This window comes from Tympanuchus pallidicinctus, unplaced genomic scaffold (genome assembly GCF_026119805.1).
Source record: "Tympanuchus pallidicinctus isolate F22 unplaced genomic scaffold, pur_lepc_1.0 scaffold7, whole genome shotgun sequence".
Taxonomy (NCBI): Eukaryota; Metazoa; Chordata; class Aves; order Galliformes; family Phasianidae; genus Tympanuchus; species Tympanuchus pallidicinctus.
Window position 1 is genome coordinate 9,705,751 of NW_026294791.1, and position 24,984 is coordinate 9,730,734.

General features: G+C 43.3%; 1 protein-coding gene across 9 annotated transcripts in view; it reads right to left on the bottom strand.

The window, feature by feature from the left end:
- Positions 1 to 24,984, bottom strand: part of ST3GAL3 (ST3 beta-galactoside alpha-2,3-sialyltransferase 3) — a 142,318-nt gene that overhangs the window by 110,890 nt on the left and 6,444 nt on the right. For 3 of the 9 annotated variants that reach the window (XR_008202238.1, XM_052666134.1, XM_052666138.1), the window contains 2 exons: positions 3,396 to 3,443; positions 1,355 to 1,489 (listed from right to left, as the gene is read on the bottom strand). The exons of 2 other annotated variants lie outside the window; for them this stretch is intronic. Coding sequence is in view for 6 of the 7 variants with exons in the window: in XM_052666134.1 (XP_052522094.1) it covers positions 1,355 to 1,489; positions 3,396 to 3,443 (183 nt within the window). In the remaining variant the exon portion in view is untranslated. Of the gene's footprint in view, positions 1 to 1,332; positions 1,490 to 3,395; positions 3,444 to 12,779; positions 12,820 to 24,984 lie in introns of those variants that run through there. 4 more of the 9 variants (XM_052666143.1, XM_052666136.1, XM_052666137.1 and 1 more) reach the window with 4 other exon arrangements.

Sequence of the window (24,984 nt, forward strand, 5' to 3'; positions counted from 1 at the left end):
TCCAACTCTTCTCTCCCAGCAGCGCCAGCAGTGTTGAGAGAGATTCTGACACGCAATGTGGGAAAAGATCAAAAGCAAACAAACAATCCAACACACAATCAAACCCCAACAGCTCCAAAGGTAAATTGAAATTGTTCTCCTCAAACCAAGACCACCTACCAGAGCCTCATAAATTCTTCAAACTTAATGAAATTAACTTAGATACTGTGTGAAGAAATCAAAATGAGCAGATTTAAGGATATTTCTGAAACTGATCGACAGAACTTATAATTGCATCCACTGGTACTGGCAGACCTGCACGGGGAAAGCCACAGGACTGCACACCATCTTCTGCAGGTCACCAATGTTCTCCTCTCACTCTGGGCACCTGTCACAATTCCGCCAGCTTGACACACAACAATGTCAGCTGTATGCCTGCCCTAGCCTCCATCACGCCACTCTCCACCCAAAATGTAGGAAAACAGTCACTATGTTCACTCTGGGTTAGTATTTCAGAGGACATGTAATTGTTCTACTGAGGTTTAGCAAAGTAACATTTCACATGTATCTCATACACAGGAGGCAGGAAAAGTCTTAAACACAGCGAGAGCATAAATTTTGCTTCCATGGTCATCCAGTGTTTGATATGCTAGCAACTGGGGCCAAGAGATCTTGCTCTCTGCTGTAAGCAGATGAAATCTAGGTCTATTCAAACACTGCGTCCTTCTTAGTGCTTCCCAAGATCAGGGCATGAAAACCTTTTCTGAATCAGTTTCAGCTGAAACATCAGCCTGCACATCACATCAAACATTCACCTTTGCTGCTCAAACTTTGTCTTTCAAAGGAAGGGGCAATCTGTCAGCTAATCACAAAGGCACCTGGGTACGAGAAGGCAGGAGCTCACAGAGCTCAGGCTCACCGCACAACATTTGACTATTATGTCTGTAGGCATCCTTCCATGAAGGATAATTTAAGGCTTAACAGCCAGGTGATCTTTTGAACACTGAGCTCAGAAAGTTTTATGCAGAGTAGCCAAATTCCCAGCCTCAGTGAAAACCAAGATTTGCACAGAACAAAAAATTAAGCAGAAAAGCAAGATGGAGATTAACAGCCAGCTCCAATAAATACAGACACTGCAACAAGACGTTGCCCTTCACACAGCGTGATTAACAACTACAAAAGAACAATTCTAAAAGCTGTTTAGTATGCAAATAAAGGTCAAGTGTAGTAGTTCTAAACAGCATGACTATTTTAAACAGCAAATATATTATTCGCAGCTGTTTAATTGTGACTGATAAAGAAAAGAGCATATGTATTTATGTTACACAGTATGCAACTTTTGCCCCTTCTTACCCCGACCTGAAACGTCACCTACTGGGAATGGCTGGGTCTGCAGCTGCCATTGTCTCTTTGGGCTCTTTCTGGGCTCTGTCTTTTCCTGGGTCTGCAGCAAGGTGAGATGGGATGGACAGCGGAAGCACAATGGCCACAGCTTTTCTCTCTCTCCTTCCTGTTCAACAAGGAAAGCTATCCCTCAGTTGGACAGACATCACACATTTTATTACACATATCAGTACAGAGCAAGCTCGTTCCCAGAACAATGGATGCAGAATGCTCAATATGAAGGCAATAAACATACAGCTCTCTGGGGCGTTTTTCAGCCTCCCTTCTCAAATAAGAGTTTTCTTCATATTTCTTCAATGAAGAAATTCAATCTGGTTGCAGTGCAATAGAAGATCAAATTTTACGGTCTTATTCCTACCCAACCCAAGCTTGCATTGCAATGCACAAGCGGAGCAAAGAGCAGCGTTCTTCAAAGAGACTCAGACAGTTTGCTGGCTCATATGAGCCTTGTGTCCCACCCTGCTCCTATCAGCACTCCACGAAACATGGAGCAGTTGGAGCAGCAGTTGAATTTCTTTCTTATAAATAAATCTCCCACTTTGTTGGTAACATCAGAGCACAACGTATGTGACTAATTCCAAAGATACCCTCCACTGGAAGCTCTCCACAGGGTTAAACTGCTTTGATATCAGTTAGAAGCCAAAAAGTATTAGAAAAAAAAACACAGTGGGTAATATTTCAAAGTTTTACTCCAGGACATATTCTGGTCTCAGTTGTACCAATATCAATCCAGCATCATGCCAGTAAAGATATGCTGATTCAGGCTTACTCAGCTGTAAGCAAAATAAAATACCACCCTGAATTTTATTCCCAGATTTCTTACTTCAAACCTACAGAACTTCACCCCCTCCCAGATGGAAGAAGCTATCATCCAATACAGAAGGCAGCGACACATTTCAGTTGTGACTGCTACACATCAGCAGAAGGGAAGTAAGAGAGGTTCTTCCTCCCCATCGGCATGGCAACATGCCCACTCTACACCCTGAGTTAAAATGCATCCACAGCAGACCAACTTCCAGCTACAAGTTTTAGAGAGTGGTGCAGGGACAGCAAAGCGTTTGGGTACTGTCAACAAAGCAAGTTACTACCACTAGCTCTGGGGTTAGTAAACCAGAATTGCATCCAAGCTTTGTTAGTGTCAGGCAACAGGCTCTCTTTCAAACCGTGCAGGCAGCCGACAGGTGCTATGTTGGAAGGCAGCATGTTCCTCCTATGAGCCTAAGGCTAATAATTAAGATACAATGTGAAACGTTTGCTTGGATTATATTTTCTTTTCTTCAAGAGAGTGAATAACCTCATCTTTTGAGTGTTAAGGGCTTTTTATATTGTGAAAGTAATTCTTAGCTTTTCCCTTGCAGTTCACGTGTTATTATGCATACACTGTAAACTGAATTTTATCTAGTATGGTGCCCGCTATTGTGCAGCCTTGGCTACAGTTCATGTATTACTGATAGCCAAAAGAATAGTTACTGATTTCATATGCCTCTAACACAAAAGAATTTTTGATTTCTGATTCAGCTGAATTGAAGATCGTGCTTGGGTTCCAAAAGGAGTCAGATCGGGCAGCATTGGCCCTGAGGTTTGATAATGCTGGTCATCCTCCAACCAAAAAAAAGTTTCCAGCCCTATTTGTTGAGCTACGACTCTTTTGCTTTCTCCTTCCTGGAAGCATTCCTGATTTCTTTCCCCAAATAACTCAACTGTTTATTTAACTGAGAAACTCTCCCAGTAGCTGGAACAGTTTTTCTTCAGCTGGCAGGTGACATCATCCTCATGCCTTTCACATAAGAAAAGCAGCACTAACGCACGTAACGCGGCCAGGTCATCCTCCTAGCTGGGCAGAGGAAGTGGTTCCACACATTAGCCCTTGTTTCACACTAGGACTAAGTTAAAACTTCCTCCAGGACCTATTTATCCACTGTGGGTTACCTGCCTCCCAACATGGCTACCGTGTCCTATCAAACAGAAGCCTTGTCATGAGGTGGGAGAGAGAGAAAAAGGCAATGTTGTACCTGAGCCTATTGTATGTCCAACGGAGTCAAAGGAAAGAACCACTGAATCTGTAACACAAGAGTACAAGTTCATTTTCCCCTTTTCCTTAGTATTGTTTCTTGCTGTAATATTTTCTTGCTATTTTTCTTTAATATGCCCTTATGCTTCATTGCATGAGGAAACAAAAGAACTTCTTCACTAGCCAGCCAACCAGCAGTCATCCAGCAACGGCAGAACACTGGAGAACGTAACAAATGATGAGGTCAATACCCAACAAAGTAGCTATAATTTATTCACTTAGACATAATTTTATTTTCAATATGTTTCGTTGATCTTGCCAGAACTGAACCACAACACTTTCCTGTTTGACTGCAGAATTCTTATCATATATATTATCATTTTTTTGTCCCCATTTAGGCACTTCTTTATTAAGATTAGCTCTTCCCCTGGTGCTGTTTGCTAAGCCAAGTGTTTTGTGCATGTTTCGTCCTCATCATAAAGCTTGCTTTCCACATCCTTAATTGAGCTAGCGACTCCCATATGAACACATTTCAATTCACCACCCTTCACTTTCGCACTGTTTGCAGGAAGGGTGCCAAGAGCCAAGCAAATATAGCCTCTGCTTGACGCCACTTATTGTGCCACGTGGGGTTCACATCAGATACTAATCACAGTCACAATGGCAGCCATCGCTCATCAGTGGCTGATGATGACTTTTAGCCATTGGCTCATGTGATGGATCGTGTGACCGTAGAGCCGCCTCCTGCCTCCCGCTAAATGAATGGACTGAATTCCTCAAAGTTTATTTGCAATTTAAGCCTCAGAGGAGATCACCTGACCACGTCACTTGCAGCATCACAGCAGTGGCCTCCATGTAAGCCCGCAGCACAAGGCAAAAATCACCATCAGTCGCTGTGCCAAAAACAGGTGGGGCTTAACTGCATTTGGGCAGGCGACAATCACAGGCTGTGTGAGGGTAATTGTCAGTTACCCAGCTCAGCTGAAAGTAACTTGACAGAGGACCATCCCACTGGGTTTTCTATATCATCCGTGCACTTAATTTCCAAATCTTAGAAATGTAATACGGAAGTTTTTAAAAATCAATATAGTCAAACTACTCATCTAACTGGTTTTAAAACTATTTAAAGAATTAATAATCATAGAAAACTAGGTCTGCTCTGTCCCGGATCCAACAATGTGGTAGTAAAGTTTTGAAAAAAATAGTGGGAAAAAAAAAAAAAAAGATTACTAGTCTCAAAACTTGTTCCAATAAAAATAAAAATCCATCTGGGCTTAACAACTGCATTTCCTCTTTTGGGAGTAAAACTCAGACATTTTTATATTATTCTAAATAGCGAAGGGTTTAATTCACTTTAACTGTGTTAAATTCATCTGCCATCAATTAATTCTGAAGTATCTCTGTGGGGCTCTACTTGTAAAAAACTGTTGAGATTTTTATCAACATAAAATATTGCTTTGTAGCTTATGCCAATCTTAAACATCATTCATTTTCCCCAATATATATTTTGGGCATAAAATATTAGGTCTTATCTAAGAACAGCTGAAAAGCGTTGCAAGCACTAAATTAATTTAATTCTTGCCACCTGCAGAAATGCTATAATGTTTCAGTCCCTTCACTGAGAACATTATCACCCTTCCACAAGCAAAAAGAATGACAAGCAGTAAGTGTGCAAGCTCCCCTTTCCAGTCCAGCTCTCTGTGAGACCATTAGGTTCCCAGTTTTGACACCAAATTGACAGAGCTGAGCCTGCACTGGGGTCAGCTCCCTACAGTGTGAGTGATTTCAAAAACCACAGATCTTTATTAAAGCACCATGTTTATTTCTGGCACTAACGCTTCTAAAAGGGAGAAACTATAAAAGTGCAGAGGGCTGAGAAAGCCATCACGCAATAATGCACAGCTTAGGGTTGTGTGCACCACAATGTCAAGCTTTTACATCTGTTTTCATGTTACCTACCATCTTTTTTCACTGGATACAGCAGTTTAAAAAAGAATAAAAGCAAAAACAAATGCACAAACCAAAAATCAAGATACGGCACAAACCAAATGTCATCCTGGATCTGATCCAGTCCATCAGGAGAAACACACAGGGCACTCAGTGCCAGGAATAACAACATCTGAGACCTCATCAGCCTTGGGTCACCCTGAGGCCAAGAAGAGCCAGCAAACCCCTCTTGCAGGAGGGCTGAAACACAAGGATTCAGCTCAGTTTGGAAGAAAGAAGCTCCAAGACAAACTGCAGAGACTCAACTCTGCTCCAAGAACAAACTTAACTCTATTCCAGCAATCCTATAGACTCGCCTCTGAAGGAACACAACTGCATTTGCACAGCCCTGTCCTGAAGTCAAGAAAATCCTACAACCTGGAGATGGATCCGTGCATTGTTGCACTTAAGCACAGCTACCATGCAGACCCAGTAAGTCACTCAGGTACAGGATTGATTGCGTTTCTGAGCAAGGACTGGCCTTCAGAAGTCCCTGATCCTCATCTCCCTTCCACATATGCACACATCATTTCCAGCCCAGCATCCTCTATCCTGGTGGGCATGGTGGGGATGGGCTGGCTGTTGGACTAGATGATATTAGTGGTCATTCTAACCTTAAGGAATCCATGATCATATGCCCCCTGCAAATCCCTCATTTGGTTAAATACGAGCTTTCCCACATCCTGGATAACTCTATGCCACAGTCCCATCCTCAGTTAGAAGAAATCACTCAACTTGCTGCAGATTGCCACCTCAGGCCCAGGCATTTCTGGACACCACATAACCATCTAGCTACTATTCCTCACAGTGCCTTCTGCTACTGCAGTCTCTGAACAGCTATGTCTGCAATGAAAGGAAAATAAATGAAGATCTGAGTCTTTGTAAGAGTTATGACCCTGACCAACAAATGGTAGGGTTTGTAGGAGATGCCGGAAAACGTAATTGTCTCATCCTATTGGAAACCAAAAAAGTTGAACCAATAAAATTGTCATCCTTCTTTTCCTTTTTTTTTTTCTTTTTTCTTTTTTATTAAATAAAACCAAACAAAAAACAAAAAACCATCTCCAGACTTAAGCAATAAACTGACTTCCCTGGTTGAAAAAAAAACAAAAAACAACAACAAATGAGCAAGAAAGGTTGTGAGCTGCTTTGGAAATGGTCCTGAGAAACCACAAACCATTAGTCCCGAAGGAGTCATAAGAGTTTAATAATAAAGGCTTAACACAGCCTCAATATCACACAGCATTACAGTAATATGCTCCACAGCCCAAGTCAAACAGGGAACAATACAGTAATACCTCGCAGCATAAGGCTGCAATTTGGCACATCCATCCCCTCACACAGCTCTGAGGTCCGTGCTGGTTTCTTGCATGCATGCTCACTGCTCACTTTCTCATTCCCCGTCTCTCCAGATACTTCAGACTCCTACAGAACTGCAGCTCGTAGTTAATCATGGGCAATGTAATTTCTACCTCCAGAGCCTGACCTGAGACCAGATATCCTGCAGAGCTCCATCACCTGCACTGGGGGTGGCGACTGCAGTAACAACATTAAAGAATAAAAATTTTATTTAAGTCAGAATGAAAAGAATGTTGTGCTGCTTTTTTACCATGGAATTAGAAGACTAATTTGAGAACAGTCATCCAGCTCTCTCAAGTGAGCAATGAAAAGGATAGGATCAGAAAAACTATTAACCTTCACAGTTTATTTCCTATTTGAGATCAATTTTCTATCACACAGCTTATAACAGAAAGTTCCTACACTTACGGCACAGAACTCTCCAAAAGATGTCAGTAATAAAAGAAATATACTGTTATATTTTGCCTATTCAGAAAACAAAGCTCAAAACTGCAGTGCCAGTCTCAGAGCACAAATTACAGTGGGGATTCATTGGGCAGAGGATCTGTCTGAGACCACCTCCTGTTCAAAACAAAATACCAGTGTAAAAAGAAAACCTGTGCAGTACACAACTATTAGGCAAAAAAACAACAACAACAAACACACTGTATCTAAACACCCAATTAAGAAGATATAAACGTAAAGGCAGGACATAAAACAGAAAGGACAACTGGTATAAGATTTTCTTTTTTAAACAGATGACATGTATGTTCCTCTGGTTTCCCAAACATAAGAAAGACTTCAGAGATTATTTTCTCCTTACAACACTACTTGAACTTTACCAGAGAGGTTATACTTCTATTCCTAATCCTTCATTTCATTCTTTAAAGGCAGATATAGGGAAGGGTTAAGTCAGGTTTTCAGTCTAATGATAAATACCATCCTATCAATCTATTAAGTATTCTACTTCAACTGAGCTTCACTTTCCCACCTTTTTCCAAGTGCTCTGAGATGGCTCTGTCCTAATTACACTGTCACTGGAGCACTTCTAATGCCACAGCCCCAAGGATGCTCTCAGCCGCCCATTACTCCAGTCAGTCATTCTGACACTCCCTGTGCTCCTATATAAGCACTGTGTTCCCATACTAGCAGACCACAGAAGTTATAATTCCGAGCATACTGCTTGTGCCCAACACTTTCAATTGTAGATAGTTTTTTCAGTATCCACAATTAGATATATCAGGACAAGAACTCAGCCAGTGCAAAGGCTGCAGATCTTGGCACCAAACCATGAACAATTTCAACCCAGTGCCATCTCCAACTGATGGGAGCCCTGAGATCAGAGTTCAAACTTATTCCCTTTATGGGAAGGGAACAGTCACTCTGCAACAGGACTTATCTTCAGGAACAGGAAACATCTGATTGTAAAGAACATTTGCAATAAACTCTGAATTTTCTACTTCATTAAAGTGGCTTAAAATGAGACTATGCTGCAGCCCTGATTCTATTACAGTAAATTTGATGCCTGTATGCCCTGGTTCAGAGATGGAGGAGCAGGCTAGTGCTAAATTCCCACAACATAACTGGAGGGAAAGACTCACCCTATTTTAAGAACTACTTTAATTATTTCATTATACCACAGCAGGCACAAAAACGGGACACGAGTGGGACCCAGCTCACAGGCAGCATAGACACAACCACTGTGAACTCCCAGCCAGGCTGAAGTACAGCCAGCATGGGTAACCTCGCTGTGCCTGTATAATCCTGGGATGCAAGTGCTTCTCATCCGTAAAAATAAACCATCTGCTTTTTCTGCAAAGACCAAAGGCTTGAAAGCTATGGATATAGAAATTTAGCAGCAGACATGGTTAAGTATTATCACTTGTCTCCTAGGCTGCCCGGAGATCAGTTACTACCAGTCACTTGGTAAGCTACAAAGTGGCCCTCCAGCAGCTCTCAGTGCCCCCTTGCTGAACCAAAGGTATGGCTCAGTGAGGCACTACTTGAAGATGCAGCAATCTCTTCCACGGATCTCATGGAGCTGGGCCAGCTCTTACGCTTGTTGTGCACATCGTTTCTCTTCTGTCAGGAGGGCTGTAATGAAGTGGCAAATTAACTAAGCAAGAAACAACGCTCATGTTCCAAGCAGATGTATTTTTCTAACGTTCTGAGTACGTCAATTTTCTTTATTCTGCCATGAATGAAGTGAATGAAAAGATGTCCTGCGCCAGCTGGCCAACACTTCACAAGGATATTACATTGCTATTGTCTGCAGTCGTGCCCAAGTAAGTTTGACAGCAGGAAGTGCTGATGTGTTTCGCTCACAAAAGCAGCATTTGTTTAACTCCATCACATAACTTTGCATTACCATGACCAATAAAACCTGGACATGCGGACAATGTGGTGCTCTGCCACAAACATCAGGGATTCACAGCTCCTTGGGATCTGTCCTGGCTCTCTGCCCTTCCCAACAGGGATGGGCGCAGAGTCCCCACATGTAGAGGAGAAGGGAAGACTAACATGCTGCGGAAGTTCAAAGAAATTCTACTTGGCTTGGAGGAACACAACTGGAGACAGACCTGCTGTAAAAAGTCAAGAAAACAAACAGGCCCAACCAATAAAGTTGGCATCTTAGGAGGTTTTTTTACTCTTGACAGAGAGAAATCCTTCAGTGAATCCCAGACAGATTCCCAGCATTTTAAGGAGCTCAAAGTTTTATTGTGTTACCCAAAGCCAAGTCTCATACTTGGGCTTTGATTTTTATTGTATTTACTGTAGCATCAAGAAGCGACTCAGACACCCAAATTCCATAGCGGAACATGCAATGAATTACAAAACAGTTAAGTCCTCTCTCTTCTATGCTTATGAGGCATGTGCAAGACAGAAAGTGGATACTAGGAGTTAGGGAAGTACACAGGACCAAATAAGAGAATGTGGCTCAAGAACACAGCTCCAGCTCAGCACAGTAATGTTTTTGTCAGCATCCATGGTAGCACCAGACTTCAATCAGGGCAATACAAAGGGAAGTTGGTTTTGTCTCTCAGCGAATCTCTGTTTTTATTAGGAATCAAGAAATAACAGTACTTGTGCACTCAAATCAAAGCATTTCCCTCAGGTTCAGAATACTTATCTTCTTCAGAACATGCATCCCCATCTAATAGCTCCAAGTCATAAATTCCTCCACGCATTCATTTTAACAGGTTCACTGTTGTCTCTTTGGGATAATCTTAGGAACAAAACAACACTTGAAGTGTCTCTATAATTAAAATTAAGAGCCAACTGGTACATTGGTACATGAGGGACATATCAAGGGGCACGGGGGAAATGGCATTTAGATTTCCCTGTGTGCAACTGCTGGATCCAACTGTTAAGTACATTTCAATAACAAACCAATTAAGCCACTGAAATGTCTTACAGCAGAAAACTATTGAAATCAAAAGTAAATAAAAAACGATGACATTACTGCTGGACAAATACTTATTCTTTTAAGGTAATTTTAAGTTAGTATTTATTTATAGCCATCATTAGAAAAATGTAAATGGCAAGCTCCCTTCAGTTTTCTTGCTTAGTGCTCACACCTATAATTTTCACATAACTTTTGGACTAATGAACAATTTCCATATAGAAAACCTGAGAAGATATTCAAGTATAATTACTCTTTACTACATGCTTGAAGCTATGAGATAAGCAAATTACCCTTAGATTTGTCCATAAGAAAAAAAAAAATTCAGCCTCCAACTAAAAATAAATGTGTTGATTAGAAACTTATTGCGTAGCGCTGGCACGAGGAAGTTAGTTCTGTGCTTTCATAGCGCGGTCTAAATTTCTTCTGGTACCTTTGATATCAGCAAACAGAAAACATTCAGAACTGGATACAGTACAAGAGTAAATCATTTCTGTTATTTACATGGAGTTTTAACCTCAAAGCACAGTCCTGTAATGACACTGACAGTGATGAACAGCCACTGGCTATCAAAGAGCTCGGGAAGGCTGCTGCACATCCTCACTGTTTTACATACAGAAAAATACTTGTGTGCCATCAATGGCAATTAGGACAACAACTATTCTGATGCTCTACTCACTCTTGTTTTAATGTCTATAAGAGCCATTAAATTGTTTTTCCCTCCCCATCCCTGCTATGGATAAAACTTTTCTGTGCGTTGGCTTTTCCGAGCTATCTCCCAGAAACCTCTCCTTCCTCAAAAGCAATAACCAGGGCTCCAGAAATATAAATAGTTCCATCAGGAAACTCGCATTCCTCAGTTTGTTTCAAAATGATCTACTGCTCTGCATAGCGAGCCAGTGGCTGAGAGCCTCCCAAAGCCTTAAAGCAGACAACATCTGGCCCTGCTGCCAGAACAACTGCCAGCAGGTTCCTATGGACAGCTTTACAGGGACACCTCTCGCCTCCCGTGTCTGCTCACTGCAGGAAGGGGAAGAGTATGGGTGTAAAACAACTCCTGAACATGAGCTCTTTATAGGCATCTTTGCCAGAAAAGGGCAACGTTTGACTTACAAGGACAGACAAGCCATTTATCCACATGAAAGGTGATGCTGAACAGAGAGAAATGTTGGATTCATTTTTCACCACTTCTTTTTTTTTTTTGGCAGTTTGGAAGCAGGAAGGGATTGATTTTTTTTTTCCTGCTTGATTCCAAAATCTGAGGAGGTTTCTGACCCACCAAATCCTAAAACTCAGACAGTTTCCAAAACACACGCTAATAGGATTTGATAGGTCCAACACAGTAAATGATTTTATAGGTAACTGCCATACACAAAGAGATACCGAGCATGTGCTCTTCCAAAGACAAACACTTTGAGGAGCACCTTGGGTGACTTGGGCTTCTTTCACTACGCAGCTCCACGATCACAGTCTGCTCACTGCATTCAACACCTGTACCAAACGCTGTATGCTGTCCTGAGCCGAAACAACTGCACACACATTTTCATTTCCTATTTTTTTTTTTATTTTTTTATTTTTTTTACAAAAGCATTTGAGGAAATTATTTGCTTCATCAAAACATGAGAATAACAACCCAGAGATGGAAAAGCAGAAGGTCACTTTCACATGCAGAAACAGCAGGGCAGCGCGACGTGATTCAAACAGCAGCACACAAGAGGAAGCAGATCATCACACCGATGGGACCCTGGACAATGCAGCTGGAGATTATCTAAAGGAAAAGTGCTCTTCCTATCACACCACATATAAAAATACAACGAGTCCCTTTAATTTAAGACTTGGCAGAAAAATCCACTGAGAAAACAGATTTAACCCAGAAGGTTAAGCTGTAAGAAACATCAGTTCCAGACTAAGATCACTGGAATTAAACTTCTGAGCACCTAACTCCATTTCACAAGTTTGTGAAGTCAAACATCTGCTTACATATTTTTCTTCACATCTCTCTCAAATAAGCAGGAGAAATTTTAAGCTCTGAATCATCAGAAGTGCCACAGTTCAGGGTGTGAACCTCAAACACCCATATTAACCTCGCCCTTTAGGGTGGCCACCTGGACGTCCATTGGACTTCCAACACCTCTGGAAGAATCATCTCCTAGAACCATAGAATGTAGAGGTAGGTTGGAAGGGACCTTTAAAGCCCAGCCCTTCCAACCCCTGCCTTGGGCTGGCTGCTCTCCACCAGCTCAGGCTCCCCAGGTTCCATCCAATCTGGTCTCAGGCACCTCCAGAATGGGGCACCCAAAGCTCTCTGGGCATACTGTGCCAGAGAAACAACAACATAAAAAAAAAAAGAAACAAACAAAAAAAAAAACAACACAAAAAGAACCCCATACAACAAAATCCCACACCCCAGATCAATGCATTGCTTTAATAAATCTATCAAGGCAAAGGAGCAGCTCGCTTCAGAACAGTACTCAGCATCCAGCAGAGCTGAGACATCAATTGATTTTGACAAAGTGCATCTGAAACTGCCAACCTCACCAAAAGCTACAACTTGCAGCAACTGATTGCTGCCAGCTGCGACTCCATCTGATACGAACTCAGTTTCCACAAAGAAAACCCACTGTACGCTCAGGCAGACCTGCCTTCCCCATTCCCTACCAGCATTTCCAGCCACCTGCTGACATCCGCTCCCAGCCAGGATTTCATGGGCTCACTGGGATTCACAAATTTTAGAGTTTCGCCATTCCTGGATTACTTCACGAGCAGAACTCCTCATAAATGGCAACAGTCATTTTATTGGCTTCGTTCTAAAGCAGCTGTTCCTCCTCCACACCTTCACTTGAGTGACAAAGTAACAGCTCCACGTTGGCAGGTCCGGGATCCAATCGGAAATGGAGCACAGCCTCTTGGTGTGTGACAAGCAATCTGTATGGGCAACGTTTTGGCCACAGGTTTGACTGAAATTGCCTGCACACATGAACAGATGACAGAAGAGCAGTGAGTAGAACACTCCGCAAATACAGGCTACTGCAAAGCCAGAGGCACCAGCTCACCGAATGCAAAGGATTGCTGATCTCTGAGAGAAAACAAACCATGTGCTCCCACATGGCTTCAGCTGGGGGTTTGTAAAGTCTGGGGCTGAGGTGTGGGGGATGCGGCTTTCTTTGGTTTTGTGACATTTTAAAGCTTCAGTAAAAAAGCATCTTTCCCAGCCTGGATAACCTCGACATTCTTTCTCAACCATACTAAAACAAACAAGCCTGTTAATTCTCCCAAGCCAAATCAAGCAATGGCAACCTAGCCATCATTGATGCTATTCAGCGTGACACAAAACCCCAGCATTTTGAGGCCAAGGTCTCCACATGGAGAAATGTGAGCCAAAAACAGGATTAAAAGCCAACTTCAAAATTGCACATCTGGAAGAGAACTGCAAGCACCTTAAGATCCTCCCTGCATCCAAGCAGGCAGTTATCACCAGCTCCAGGCCCACTGACATGCGAGAGAAGGAAATGAGATTTATCAGTTGCAGCAGGCCACTTTCCCACAGCTGGCTTTAATTAAGCTAATTTGGTGGCCGTAATTTACAGCCAGCAGAGCCTTCTCAAATCACTTGGCAAGTATTTCTGCCAGCATTTCACCAGCTGTGCTGACCAGGAACACCAAGTGCAGTATCATTCTGCAGTGCCTGAGGTCCAGCACTGAAGTGCACTACATGCATTCCCCTGAGCTACCAGCCTGTACCACCACTGCCTTCAGGTAACTGTATGAGAAGACAGCTTGTGAGGAAAGGTACCAGATTAACTCCACTGAGTAGAAAAATCGCTTCTGAGAAGGCAGCTGGATCCCTTGCCAAACTCCTGTTATGAACTGGGCACACTTATGCTATATATAAAACTTATTAATGTGGATATTGAAAACATTTTGGAGCAGCAGGAACACAATAGCCTATATAATTCCTAGGCTAATCGTGCAGCAAATCCTCTAAGCCAATTTTTCTTCTCTGGATACACACAGGATAGCTTTACCACGAAGGAGTGTTCTGGGCTACACTGTGACTTCAGCACAACCCGCTGCATTGCTACACTGTGCAAATTTAAGCCCAATCGCCAGGCTTAAATCCCCATCCATAAGTGGATGGCAATGGGTCTGGCAAGAGTCTCAGTTAAATGACATCTAACTAGATGGAGTTTTTACTAGGGAAATTTTGCATGCAGCAATAAGAATCAAAGAGACCACCAGCACAAGTACATAACCCCAACACGCATTAGAAACATATGCACCAGTAAACATCAGTTAGGAGAGAAGATTTCAGCCTGCTCAGGGACCTGCTTTCAAGAGTCCCATTCACAGGTATATTAGCCACAAAAGGAAGAGTAAGGACAGCATGGAACTGCTGATGAATCACACAGCAGACCTGCTGGCAAAATAAAGAAACAAATAAATGAAAAAGGGCCTGGAGAAACAGGCAGATAGAAGTCTCATGAAATTCAAAGGGAAATGCAAAGTCCTGCTCCCAGGGAGGAATAACTCTATACACCAGCACACATTGGGTGCCAACCCACTGGGAATCAGCTTCACAGATAAGGACCTGGGGGTCCTGGCAGACAACTCGTGGAACACGAGCCATCACCACATCCCTATGGCAGAGCCTGGGCTGTGCAGGGCAGAAACCCACGGCTGTTGAAGGGGATCCCTCTGAGCCCCAGCTGGGCACTGGGACCAGCTCTGGACTTCCAACTGCCAGAGGCACACTGCAATTAACTAAGGTGATTAAAGGATCGGAGCATCTGCCATGGGAGGGGAGGCTGAGAGCTGGGGTTGTTAGCCTTGAGCAGAGGGGAATCTCAGGAGAATCTTAGTCATGTGCATCTTTACTACTGGAGAAGAACAGTGCATAATCAACCAGCGATGACGCAGAAGGCCCAGCCCCAAGCTGACAGCCTCAAACACATCCCCTGTGCCTCTTCCTTTGAGCCATCCCAAGGCTGAAAGGTCCAGCTGCCAGAAGGCTGTTCCCTTTGGTCTCCCACTGCCTTGCAGCTGGCTGACACTGCCTGCCACGCCGTCAGTTGGACAGAGAATGCTGGCTCAAGGCAAGCCATAAAAACAAGGGCTAGGGCTGAAGCTCAAAGAGTGTAAGTGACATTTCAAAACCTGTTTATAACCAGTGCTAGCAGCATTTCCCATAGCCAAAGCCCAGAAGCATACCAACACCTTTCTACCCGCTCCCTCTCCATCTTAGCCCAACCCCTGCCAGACATTTATCTCCTGTTTTCCTCTCCCAAGCAGAGGCCAGGTCTTCCCAAAAGCTATCCTACCATCCCAGAAACACACAAAAATGTATGTGAAGACAAATTAAGAGAGCAGTTCTCCAGAGTTCGGGATTAAACTAAAAGCTTGTCTTTGTACAGACTTTCACCAATGAATTTACACTGCAGTTGGAGAACTTTGAGAAACAAACTCATTTAAGCTCCCACTCTGCTGACAAATCCGGGATCCATCTGTACCTACAAGGGGTCTCTTCTGACAAGTGGAAAACATGATGTGTAAAGAAGCATTTCTCACCAGCAAGACAACAGATAAACCCATACTAAGATGCCCAACAACGTAAGTCAGTTATGGTACAGTCGGCATATGGCTGTGACCAAACTGCAGATGTTTCATTCCCATCAGCATTACCAATTCCAATCCAAAATTAACACCAGCCTCAAGGTGTACTTATATAGTACTTTGGCAACAAAGCAAAATAAAGGCCATTCTCACTCTGTGCATTCCAGCACATCACTGCAGCTCCCCACCACATCTGTGCCAAGACAACTGCTCACGGGGTGGAGGCTATAAATCAGATCACTGAAAAAGTATGAGACAAAAAAATACCAAGAATCTCCCAGAAAAAAAAGCAACCACGTCGTTACTTACAGCAGGTTTGCCACCAAAGTCAACATCCCGTGTAACTGTACCCTCAGAAACTCAGTTTTGGAAAGCTCAGGTCCTTTCCACAGAACTCAAATGGTCCCTGGCAAAGCAGTAACATTCCTTAAAAGCGGGTCTTAAATAACTGCACACCTGTCGACACTCAAATAAAACACAACTCTATGGTGAACAAGGGCCAGACACTGCCTAAGAATGTGGCAAATAAAACAGAAGAGGAAAGATTGCAGTAAGGCTGTTCAACAAAAGAGATGGAATAATTGCAGCTCTGTCCCCAAACCATCATTATTTCTCATGCTCAGAAGGACAACTCTCTGCAAAGCTGCCCACAGTAACGAATGCCTCAACCTAGGACAAATCAGGAGCGTGGCACTGAAGGAAAAGCAAGCTGTGTCAGAAAATGCATCTTCTGAACACTTTTTGTGGCAGCAAAAAGTGAGAAGACATTCATGCTGACTTAAGAAAATTAAGGGATTGTCCACAAAATCACTTGGAAAATTCATAAATGACTGAGATGAAGACAGAGAGGTGAACCAAAGAGGATGGTGCAGTAGCACATCAGCTGTTCCAATGACCAATATATTGGGAGCAAAAAAAAATAAAAATAAAAATAAAAAATCCAAGCTCCATGCTCATATATCATTTGGAAGATAATAAATAATAAGTGTATCTTACAACAACAGTACCCTCTACTGTTACAAAGTCGAATAGCAGAAGACGAAGCCCAGCTCTGACCGTCACAGACACCCAACGCAGCCACCAAGAACACCTACATAGCTGTAACAGCTATCTAGCTTCCTGTGGAGAACTTTCAAGTCTGTTGGCTTCTTTACACTAAGATTTGGGGTAGGTTATGAAGCCCATTTAATTCTTTTCCCCAGACCTTTTACTGTGGTTGGCAAAGTGACAGTTTCAGCCTTTAAAAAAAAAAAAAAAAAAAGAGAGAGAGAAAATTGAACACCAACTCCTTTAGAAGCCCAGAGCCAGTCAGCACTACAGCAATATCTTCTGGATCACTCAAAGAATATCACTGTAAATGGAGCCTCAAGGCAAGCCACGAACTTCAGGAGACACGGCCCTTGTGGCGCCCAGCTGGAAAGCAAGGGAAGATGTGAAGATCTTTAGGAGAGTTATAGGGCTAAAAAGGCTCCCGAGCTTGATTTGAAGCACAAGCATCCATCATGGAATGTTTGAATGAACAAGCAGTGAGAAGGGAAAAACACAAAAGTGGTGAACGCTTCAACCAGATGGTGAGGTTACAGTCAATATCTCAATATGGAACTGTGGATATAAACATTCGTGTGTGATCCAGAACTACACACCACTTGCCTTCAGAAAAAACAAAATCCTCAGTATCAAAAGGAGAAGAAACCCTCTCACTACTGAGGAACAGCTGATCCATGCAGAACAATCCTTTATCTGCAGCTGGCTTTTAGAACTCAACTTATGACCAACTCATAGCTTTTTAGTTTAAAATTTTCCCTTGAACTTACTAGGTTTGAACTTTAATTAGCCACAGAGCTCTCAAAGTGAACAACATTAAAACAGAATCCATTACTTTGTTAGTGATCAACCAATATCATGAAGAAACAAGGCTTTCTTGAAGCAGCTATCACCCTCCACACACTATGAGACCCTTAAAGCTGGACCCTAAAGCTCCTCACAACCTTGAGGAGCTGGTCTGGAGACTCCCCTGCTTCTCTTTGAATTACAGAGCATGCAGCAATTGCACTACCAGAGTATGGTTCAAGATTCCTGCAACAAAACCCTACCAGAGCAAGGGCAGACCGAGGCACCTGGGAAGGACTCTGTGCCATTACTGAGAGGTAATTTATCAGAGCTCTTAATCTTACCTTAGACAGCTAAAATTACATATCAAGAACCTACCCTATGAATTAATCCTGTCTGAAAAGCTTGTATTTGTCTTCTGTTTGGAATGTGATAACTACCAACCATAACCCTGGGGCTAGCATGTTTGCTTTCCCTCCCAAACACATCAAAACAGTTTCGTGTCCTTCCATCAGAGCAGAACCACGTTTGAATACAACCCAGGGCAACAGCAACAGGGCAACCACACAAATATTTGAATCTTGGCAAATAGGCACGGTGTGGGCTATAGTGGTGTTTATGAGTTACAGAGAATGACAAATTTACCTGAATCAGCACCACAAGACTGAAACCCCAACGCATTTGCACCGAAAAGCGTGAACGAGATTAAAACTGCGAGCCACATTTTGCTCCGCTCAAACATACAAAGCTTCCAAAAACAACATTCTAACACAGTGCCACACTCCAAGAAACATATTCACAAACTGCAATGTCTGAAGAAAAGCAATGAGACGGACAGAGTCTAGAAGATTTAAGAAAACAAGACCAAAGAGAAGACTACCAGCCTAGAACGTGTAAAGACACGCTGAGAAGAGGAAAAGGATGTTCAGAAAAGCTTTTCATTGACTTGACTGCAGTCAAAATGATTTAGGGCAGACGTCAGGAAAAATCAGTCTACAGGGAAGAACAATTAAGCAATGGGATAAATTGTCCAAGTTTCAATCACATTTTATAGAGTACTTCTGACATACGCTGGCATGAAATTATGTTAAAAATATTATTTCTAGAGGCCTGGAGAAAGACTTTCTGCAGCTCTTCCCAAGGCTGTTTTCTACAATTTCCTATAAAGGAAAATATTTTGAGTGGCCACTGTTGAAACACACAGCTTCTAACATCAGTAGCAATGTTTAAGATAAGATAATCAGGAAAATAAATATTGGCGGAAGTGAAAAACATGAATCTACAGAAAAACAAAACAGGACAATCAGCTTACAAGTTAAATATTTACTCAAGTATCTGAGATGGCAACTGAATTGTTATACAACAGGAAAGAAAACCACCTTGCAGTTCTAGCTCTCATTCCTGGCTGTTCCTACTGCCAGTGAGGCAAAGTAGCTGGGCTACAATCTGGAGAGCCAGGAAAAGGAAAACACAACAGAAATACTGAAAGAACTGAAGGGTTATCAGTAAAACCGATCGGCTCCTCAAGACCTCTATTTTCAATGTAACATCAGAGCAGCAATAAATGCTGTGTAGCAGAAGCCACATCTTCTATTCAGCCCAAGTCCCACGATGGTTACAGTCACAGCAACTGAACTTCTCCATGGTACAACTGCCCTGCATTCATCCAGAAATCTTCAGCATTTTCAAAACTGTTGTGAGTCCCTTCCAACTCAGGATATTGCACGGTTGTATGACTGCCCTTTAAGTAAATCCAAAACCATTGCCTGGAAATTGGTTGGAAAGCATCATGGGAGAAGAGAGAGATTAAAAGCAATGGTTTTGGATTTGCTCCTGTCTTCTAAATGAAACTTCTGATATACACAAAGCTGCATATGATCATAATCCTGTCCAAGAATGTCCAACATGCAACTGCATGGGATTTATACGCCATAGCATATAGCCACGTTCCCCCTAATATTTTATGGGAGTAGGCAGACATTCCAGAGTGCAGGCTTCACACTGCACAGGATGTAGGAAGGGAACCACACAGCAATCAATGCAAAACGAAGCCTTCTGGAAACATTCATCCTGATAGCTCCCATTGGATACGGATAAAGGAAATACAAGGATTTTTTTCTATTTTAATTAAAATGTTTTATAAAGCATATGCTGAGGAACTGATAAAAGCTCTTTTAAGAGAAACCAGCTTAGGAGAGGAATATATTGCATTCTCAACTCTTAAAGAAGATTTTGGCATTTGTGTGGCTCATCAGCTTGCACGCTTTAGAAATCCCACCTTTGAAGGCCAACAAACAGCTGCTGTGGAAAAGAGACAACCACTCCTATCAGTGAGGTCACTGCAAACTAAGACAGTCATGCACAGTTGGCTAAAAGGACTCAGAAAGTAGATGAATAAAGGCAATAAACTATCCCAAAATTATTTGGAGAATAACAGCTGTGCTAAATGGGGAACCCTGGAACTGGAACTGTGGAACTGGAGGGATGTAGAAAGAAGATCAGAAAGATGGATTGCGTTCTACTGGAGTCTATTGAAGAACCTGTTGGATTCTATTGAAGAATCAACAGAAATGTTGAAAAGGATTGGAAAAAAACAAACACAAGTCTAGAAGAGAAGCCTTGAAGGCGCCCGTTTTCTTGGATGCAATACATTGCCATCACCCACCTTTCTCCCTGGAGCAGGCTGCAAACCCAAACTTGCAGTCACGTCAGTAAAGAGCAAACTTGCTTTCAGCACACCAAACATCCCCACGCTGTCTTCACAATGCAGACGTGCCTGCCATGAACAGCTGGCAGCAGTGAAAGGAGCGCAATGCAGCAGTGTAAGCATCTGACCCAGCTATTTCCAGCAGCACTATCTTCTGCAGAGGGAAGCAGTTATCACACGCAAGGCTTTCCTTGCAGCCATCATATTCACACCAGTCCTTGACGGCTGATCACACAACAGTCTGCAATATCCACCCTTCTTCCAAATAGTTCTTTGTTAGTTCGAGCTTGCCAAATAGCTGCTTGCCAAGGACTTGGAGACTAAATTACCAGTGTCGCACTGCCACTGCCTTTCCTCCCCAACTTTCTCATCTGTTGAGCTCTGGAAGTTGAAGATAAAGCCCTGATTATCTTGGAATACTGTATTCTCACACGGCCTTTGGAACTTCGCTTTCTATCTAATTACATTTGCAGGGATAAAAGCAGACACGTGGAAAACACTCCCAATGCCCACCTCATCCTCTGAGCCCTTTGGGGGAAGAAGGAGACAGTGGCCAAAAGTTTAGAAACACAGAGTCCTTTGAGCAGGAAGGGACTTTTAAAGGTCACTTAGGCCAACTCATGAGGGTCAGACCGGACATTAAGGAAAAGTGTTTCACTGGGAAGGAACTGCACATGGAACAGATTGCCCAGAGAGGGGGCTTGCTGTCTGAAGTCTGGTTTTTGGATCACCCCTCTGTTCTCACTCCCTTAACTTTTGGACTGAGCCTCTTCAGAAGCAAAGGGCCTTTGTGCTTTGTGACAGCAACACCATTTCCCATCCTGTAGCTTTGAAGACCTGTAATCTCTAGAGAGGCCTACAAACAAACAAGGGGGTGTGCAGATGATTGTGCAGCACCCCGCTGGATGCTGATGTGTGCAACAAAGGAAGGCTTTGCTTAGCCTTAGGAGAAGACAAAGCTTTGGGAAGACAAGACAGCTGCCCTGCAGCACCTGCAAGAAGGTCATCAAGAAAACAGAGCCTGGTTCCTAAAGCATTGCATGGTGGGGCAGAGAAGCAATGAACATAAATCCTGACCAGGCGTATGGAAAAACCAGCTCACGGTCAAGACAGCAAGGCACTGGATAAGGCAATACAGAGAGGCTATGAGGTCTCTTCCAGATTTTCAAAACCTGAATGGATAAAGAGCTGACTAATCTGGTCTCCAAATGAAGTTACTCTGAGAACAAACAATGCCAGAGAAGATTTTTTGTTTGTTTGCTTTGTTTTTAAAGTAGCATTGACTGAAGTTTACCCAGGGGATGGCCAGCTGCCACTTGGTAACTGCAGAAAAAAAGAACAATGCTGTAATTTTCTTTGTTTGAAGTCGTATTTTCTCCACCTGCAACAGCTTCCGACAGCATAGGGTATCCCAGAGGGTCGAGCAGAAGACAGCTGCTGCCCTCAAGTGGTCCCTGCCACAACCGCACATCGCAGAGCCCACGGCCCCCAGCCCGACTGCACACCTTCTAAGTGGTGCTGACATGGACTGAGAATTTCCTAAAGATGGAGACATTTCCTAGAGAGCAGGAGCGGGAGGGGATAGGCAGCTCCTGCATCTTCTCACCAGATCAGTTTCCTGTTCCCATCCACGGCATGAATGAATTTTCCAGCATACTTGAATATGAGTCAGAGGAAGACCTGCTTAAACACGGGCTCGGCAGAAGGCATTCCAGTCCCACACAACCTGAATTCAATCTGTATTACCTCTGCTATCACATTATTTAGTCTTTGGAAGATTAAAGCACCTACCAACAACAAAAATCAGATCAGAAATCGAAGCAGTAATCAGACTCCCCAGACAAAGATCACAGTATTGTATGCTCCTGAAGCTGAGACACGATGTGCCTTTTTAAACATCCTCACTTATTGGAACAGACAAGTGTAAAACACCGACCAAGGATCTCCTCACACGGGCAGAAACGATGGGGATACCAGAGCTGTGCGCTGCAGGCACATCAACCCGAGCTCCTGGGGAGGGATTGGACGGAAAACGCCAATCCTCCTTTGTGCTATTTTCAACTCAATTAGTGAAGCATTTGAGTCACTGCCCCAAGAAACTCCACCTATTCTCAGGCCAGGAGGTCTCTCCTCACAGATACAATGAACTGTAATTGTAAAACTAGCTCTGTTAGTTTGTTGCAGCAAGGAGAAGCAATGTTACAATGTGCTGTAGCTCTTCTAAGCACCAATAGAGCCTGTTTCTCAAGGTGCAAACCCCTGCTTTGAAGGCGTGGAAGTATCCATGCCACATCTGAATCACCCCTGAATATGAAATAAATACAGAGAATCCCTTCAAAATTAGCAGTTCTTTAACAACAATTCAATTTGCAATCTTTACGCTGCATTAACTCACGCTTCTGCTTCTAATAAAGCACCGGACCTGAACACAACGGCTCTGAAATGCATAGAAATTAATGTTGCAATTAAGCACATTTTAAAATAATAAAAGCTTTTCCAATGCTCAGATAAGGCACTTCTAAGCAGAGACTGCAGCAACGGTGCAACCAAAAGCAGCGTTACTAATTTCCCAGCAGCACAATGGGGAAGCACAGATGCTCTATTTAGAACGTGACAGAAATGTGTGGGACAAGCCTCAGAAGGCAGAAAAGTCTTAGCAACTAAATTCACAGTAATTAGATTTCTAATTATACCTACAGCACCAGTGACTGCTATGCTTGAAGCCGCCTGAACAGCTCCATTATTTCCCAAGTCTCATGTTTGAGTATGGAGAGCAAAAATTACACTTTCCCATTTAAAAAGAAGGCAGATTAATGCAGCTAGAAAGCAGCAAGTGTGGTGCCTTTGATGTGGTGCACCTGAAGGCTGAATAACCCCACAGCACCACTCACAGCTGCTCAGGCACTCGCACATCTCACCAGCAAGTAAAACCAGCTGCATCATCCCCTAATTACAGGGCTCACACCCAGCCACCAACACTGCCCCTGCAAACCATCCCCTCACCAGCTGTGTCACTGACACTGCACTTGGAAACCTGCCGTGCTTTTACAAATATCAGCAGAAATCTCAGCCCCGAGCCAGAGACTTCAGCATATTACTGTTCTGCACCTAGCAGAAGCAGGATGTGCATTACAGGGAAACAAGCCTCCTTTGGCTAAATGGATGCTGGATCAGGAGCCTGGAGACCTTTATTCTATTCATAGCTGTGCCCTTGAGCTGCTGTGTGACATGGAATAATTTCAGCTCCCCGTGCCTCTGCTTCCTCAGCCTTCTTGAGTCAAGTCTATTTAGGCTACTGCCCTTCATCCTAAGCAATGTGCCTCAGTGCATCTTTTTGATTTGGATCTCCACACACAATCACAATTGAACAGCAATACTTTTGTAGTATTACTGCTGTGAAGAATTTGATTCACTTCTGACCAAGATTAAAAAAAAAAATAAAAAATGCAACTGCACTAATACAACATTAATGTGTCAATCACATCCTGCTTAGCCTTAGTATGTAGGAAGCCATCAGCTACTTACCTGCCTGAGAAATTCAACGTGAACTGATTTCCAAGCCATTGTGTTTTCACTCCTAATAAAGCATTCCATAGCTACATCGTGTTAACTCTGTTGGTTCCAGAACTTAAGGGGATACTGACTCAGCTCAGATGGACCTTAGGTTCAATCAGCATTCCTAATGCTGGAAAGCAACAGGAAGACAGCTAAAAGAACAAAAGGACACACTGTAACAGGAGTAAATTAAAGTAGGAGTGACCCCAGCATCATTTGGAAAAAAAAAAAAAAAGTTAAAAGCATTTATGTTGCTTGCCTTTAAGCTCCCAAAAATGCCAACATTCTGGTTTGTCATTTTTGGAACAGAGAAAGAATAGCTAAATTCATACTCTCAGATGCAGGTGTCTGGACTGTCCAGGGTATGGTCATTCACAACACTAAGAACCAAACATGGTCTGGCTGGGCTGCCCTTGCCAGCCGTGCCCAGGTCTGCCCAGTTCATTGCCTCAGCCTGAGGCTGTGATGACAAGCAGTTCATGTGAGAAGAATAACCTGTATAGGAACAAAAGCACCTTGGTGGAATGCAACAATAGAGGAAAAACTGCTTTTCCAAAACTTGCCTAACTGCTGCAGATACAGTCAGGATCAGTACTGAGGCCACGATGGACGGAAGACCACAGCAGGAACAGCTCGTCCCGCTCCAGACAATCCACTATGAACCCTTTTGTGCGGGAAGCTATTGCACCAGTAACATCAGCAGATGGGACATGAAGCAGAATCCAGATGAGCAGGAAGGAATCTCAGTGCCAGCCCACCCCTATTACAGGGCACAGAGATCTAGTCTACCAAACGAGCACTGTGGTGGAGCTCCCAGTGAGACCAGTAATACCTTAGGGTTCAACAGCCGCGGCAGCGATCTGCACGTCACTGGGATAAGCAGAGAGGAGATGGAGGAAAGGCAGGAGCAGCTCAGCAGCGCGGCTGACGTGGCCTTCACAGGGAGGTACTGTTCCAGCTGAACCCGGCACCAAGGGGCTGGCAGGCAGCTGGGATGAATGAGTCCTTTCACCTCTGAAAGCACCCAGCTGCAGAGCATTTGCTGAGAGGTGAAGAGCTTTCACTGCACTGTGCCTCACAGAATATGGGCACTTGCTGACTTTGACCTCTAGAGAATTGTCAGGGTGCAACTTCAGCTCCTGGCTGACACCGAGTGCAGCC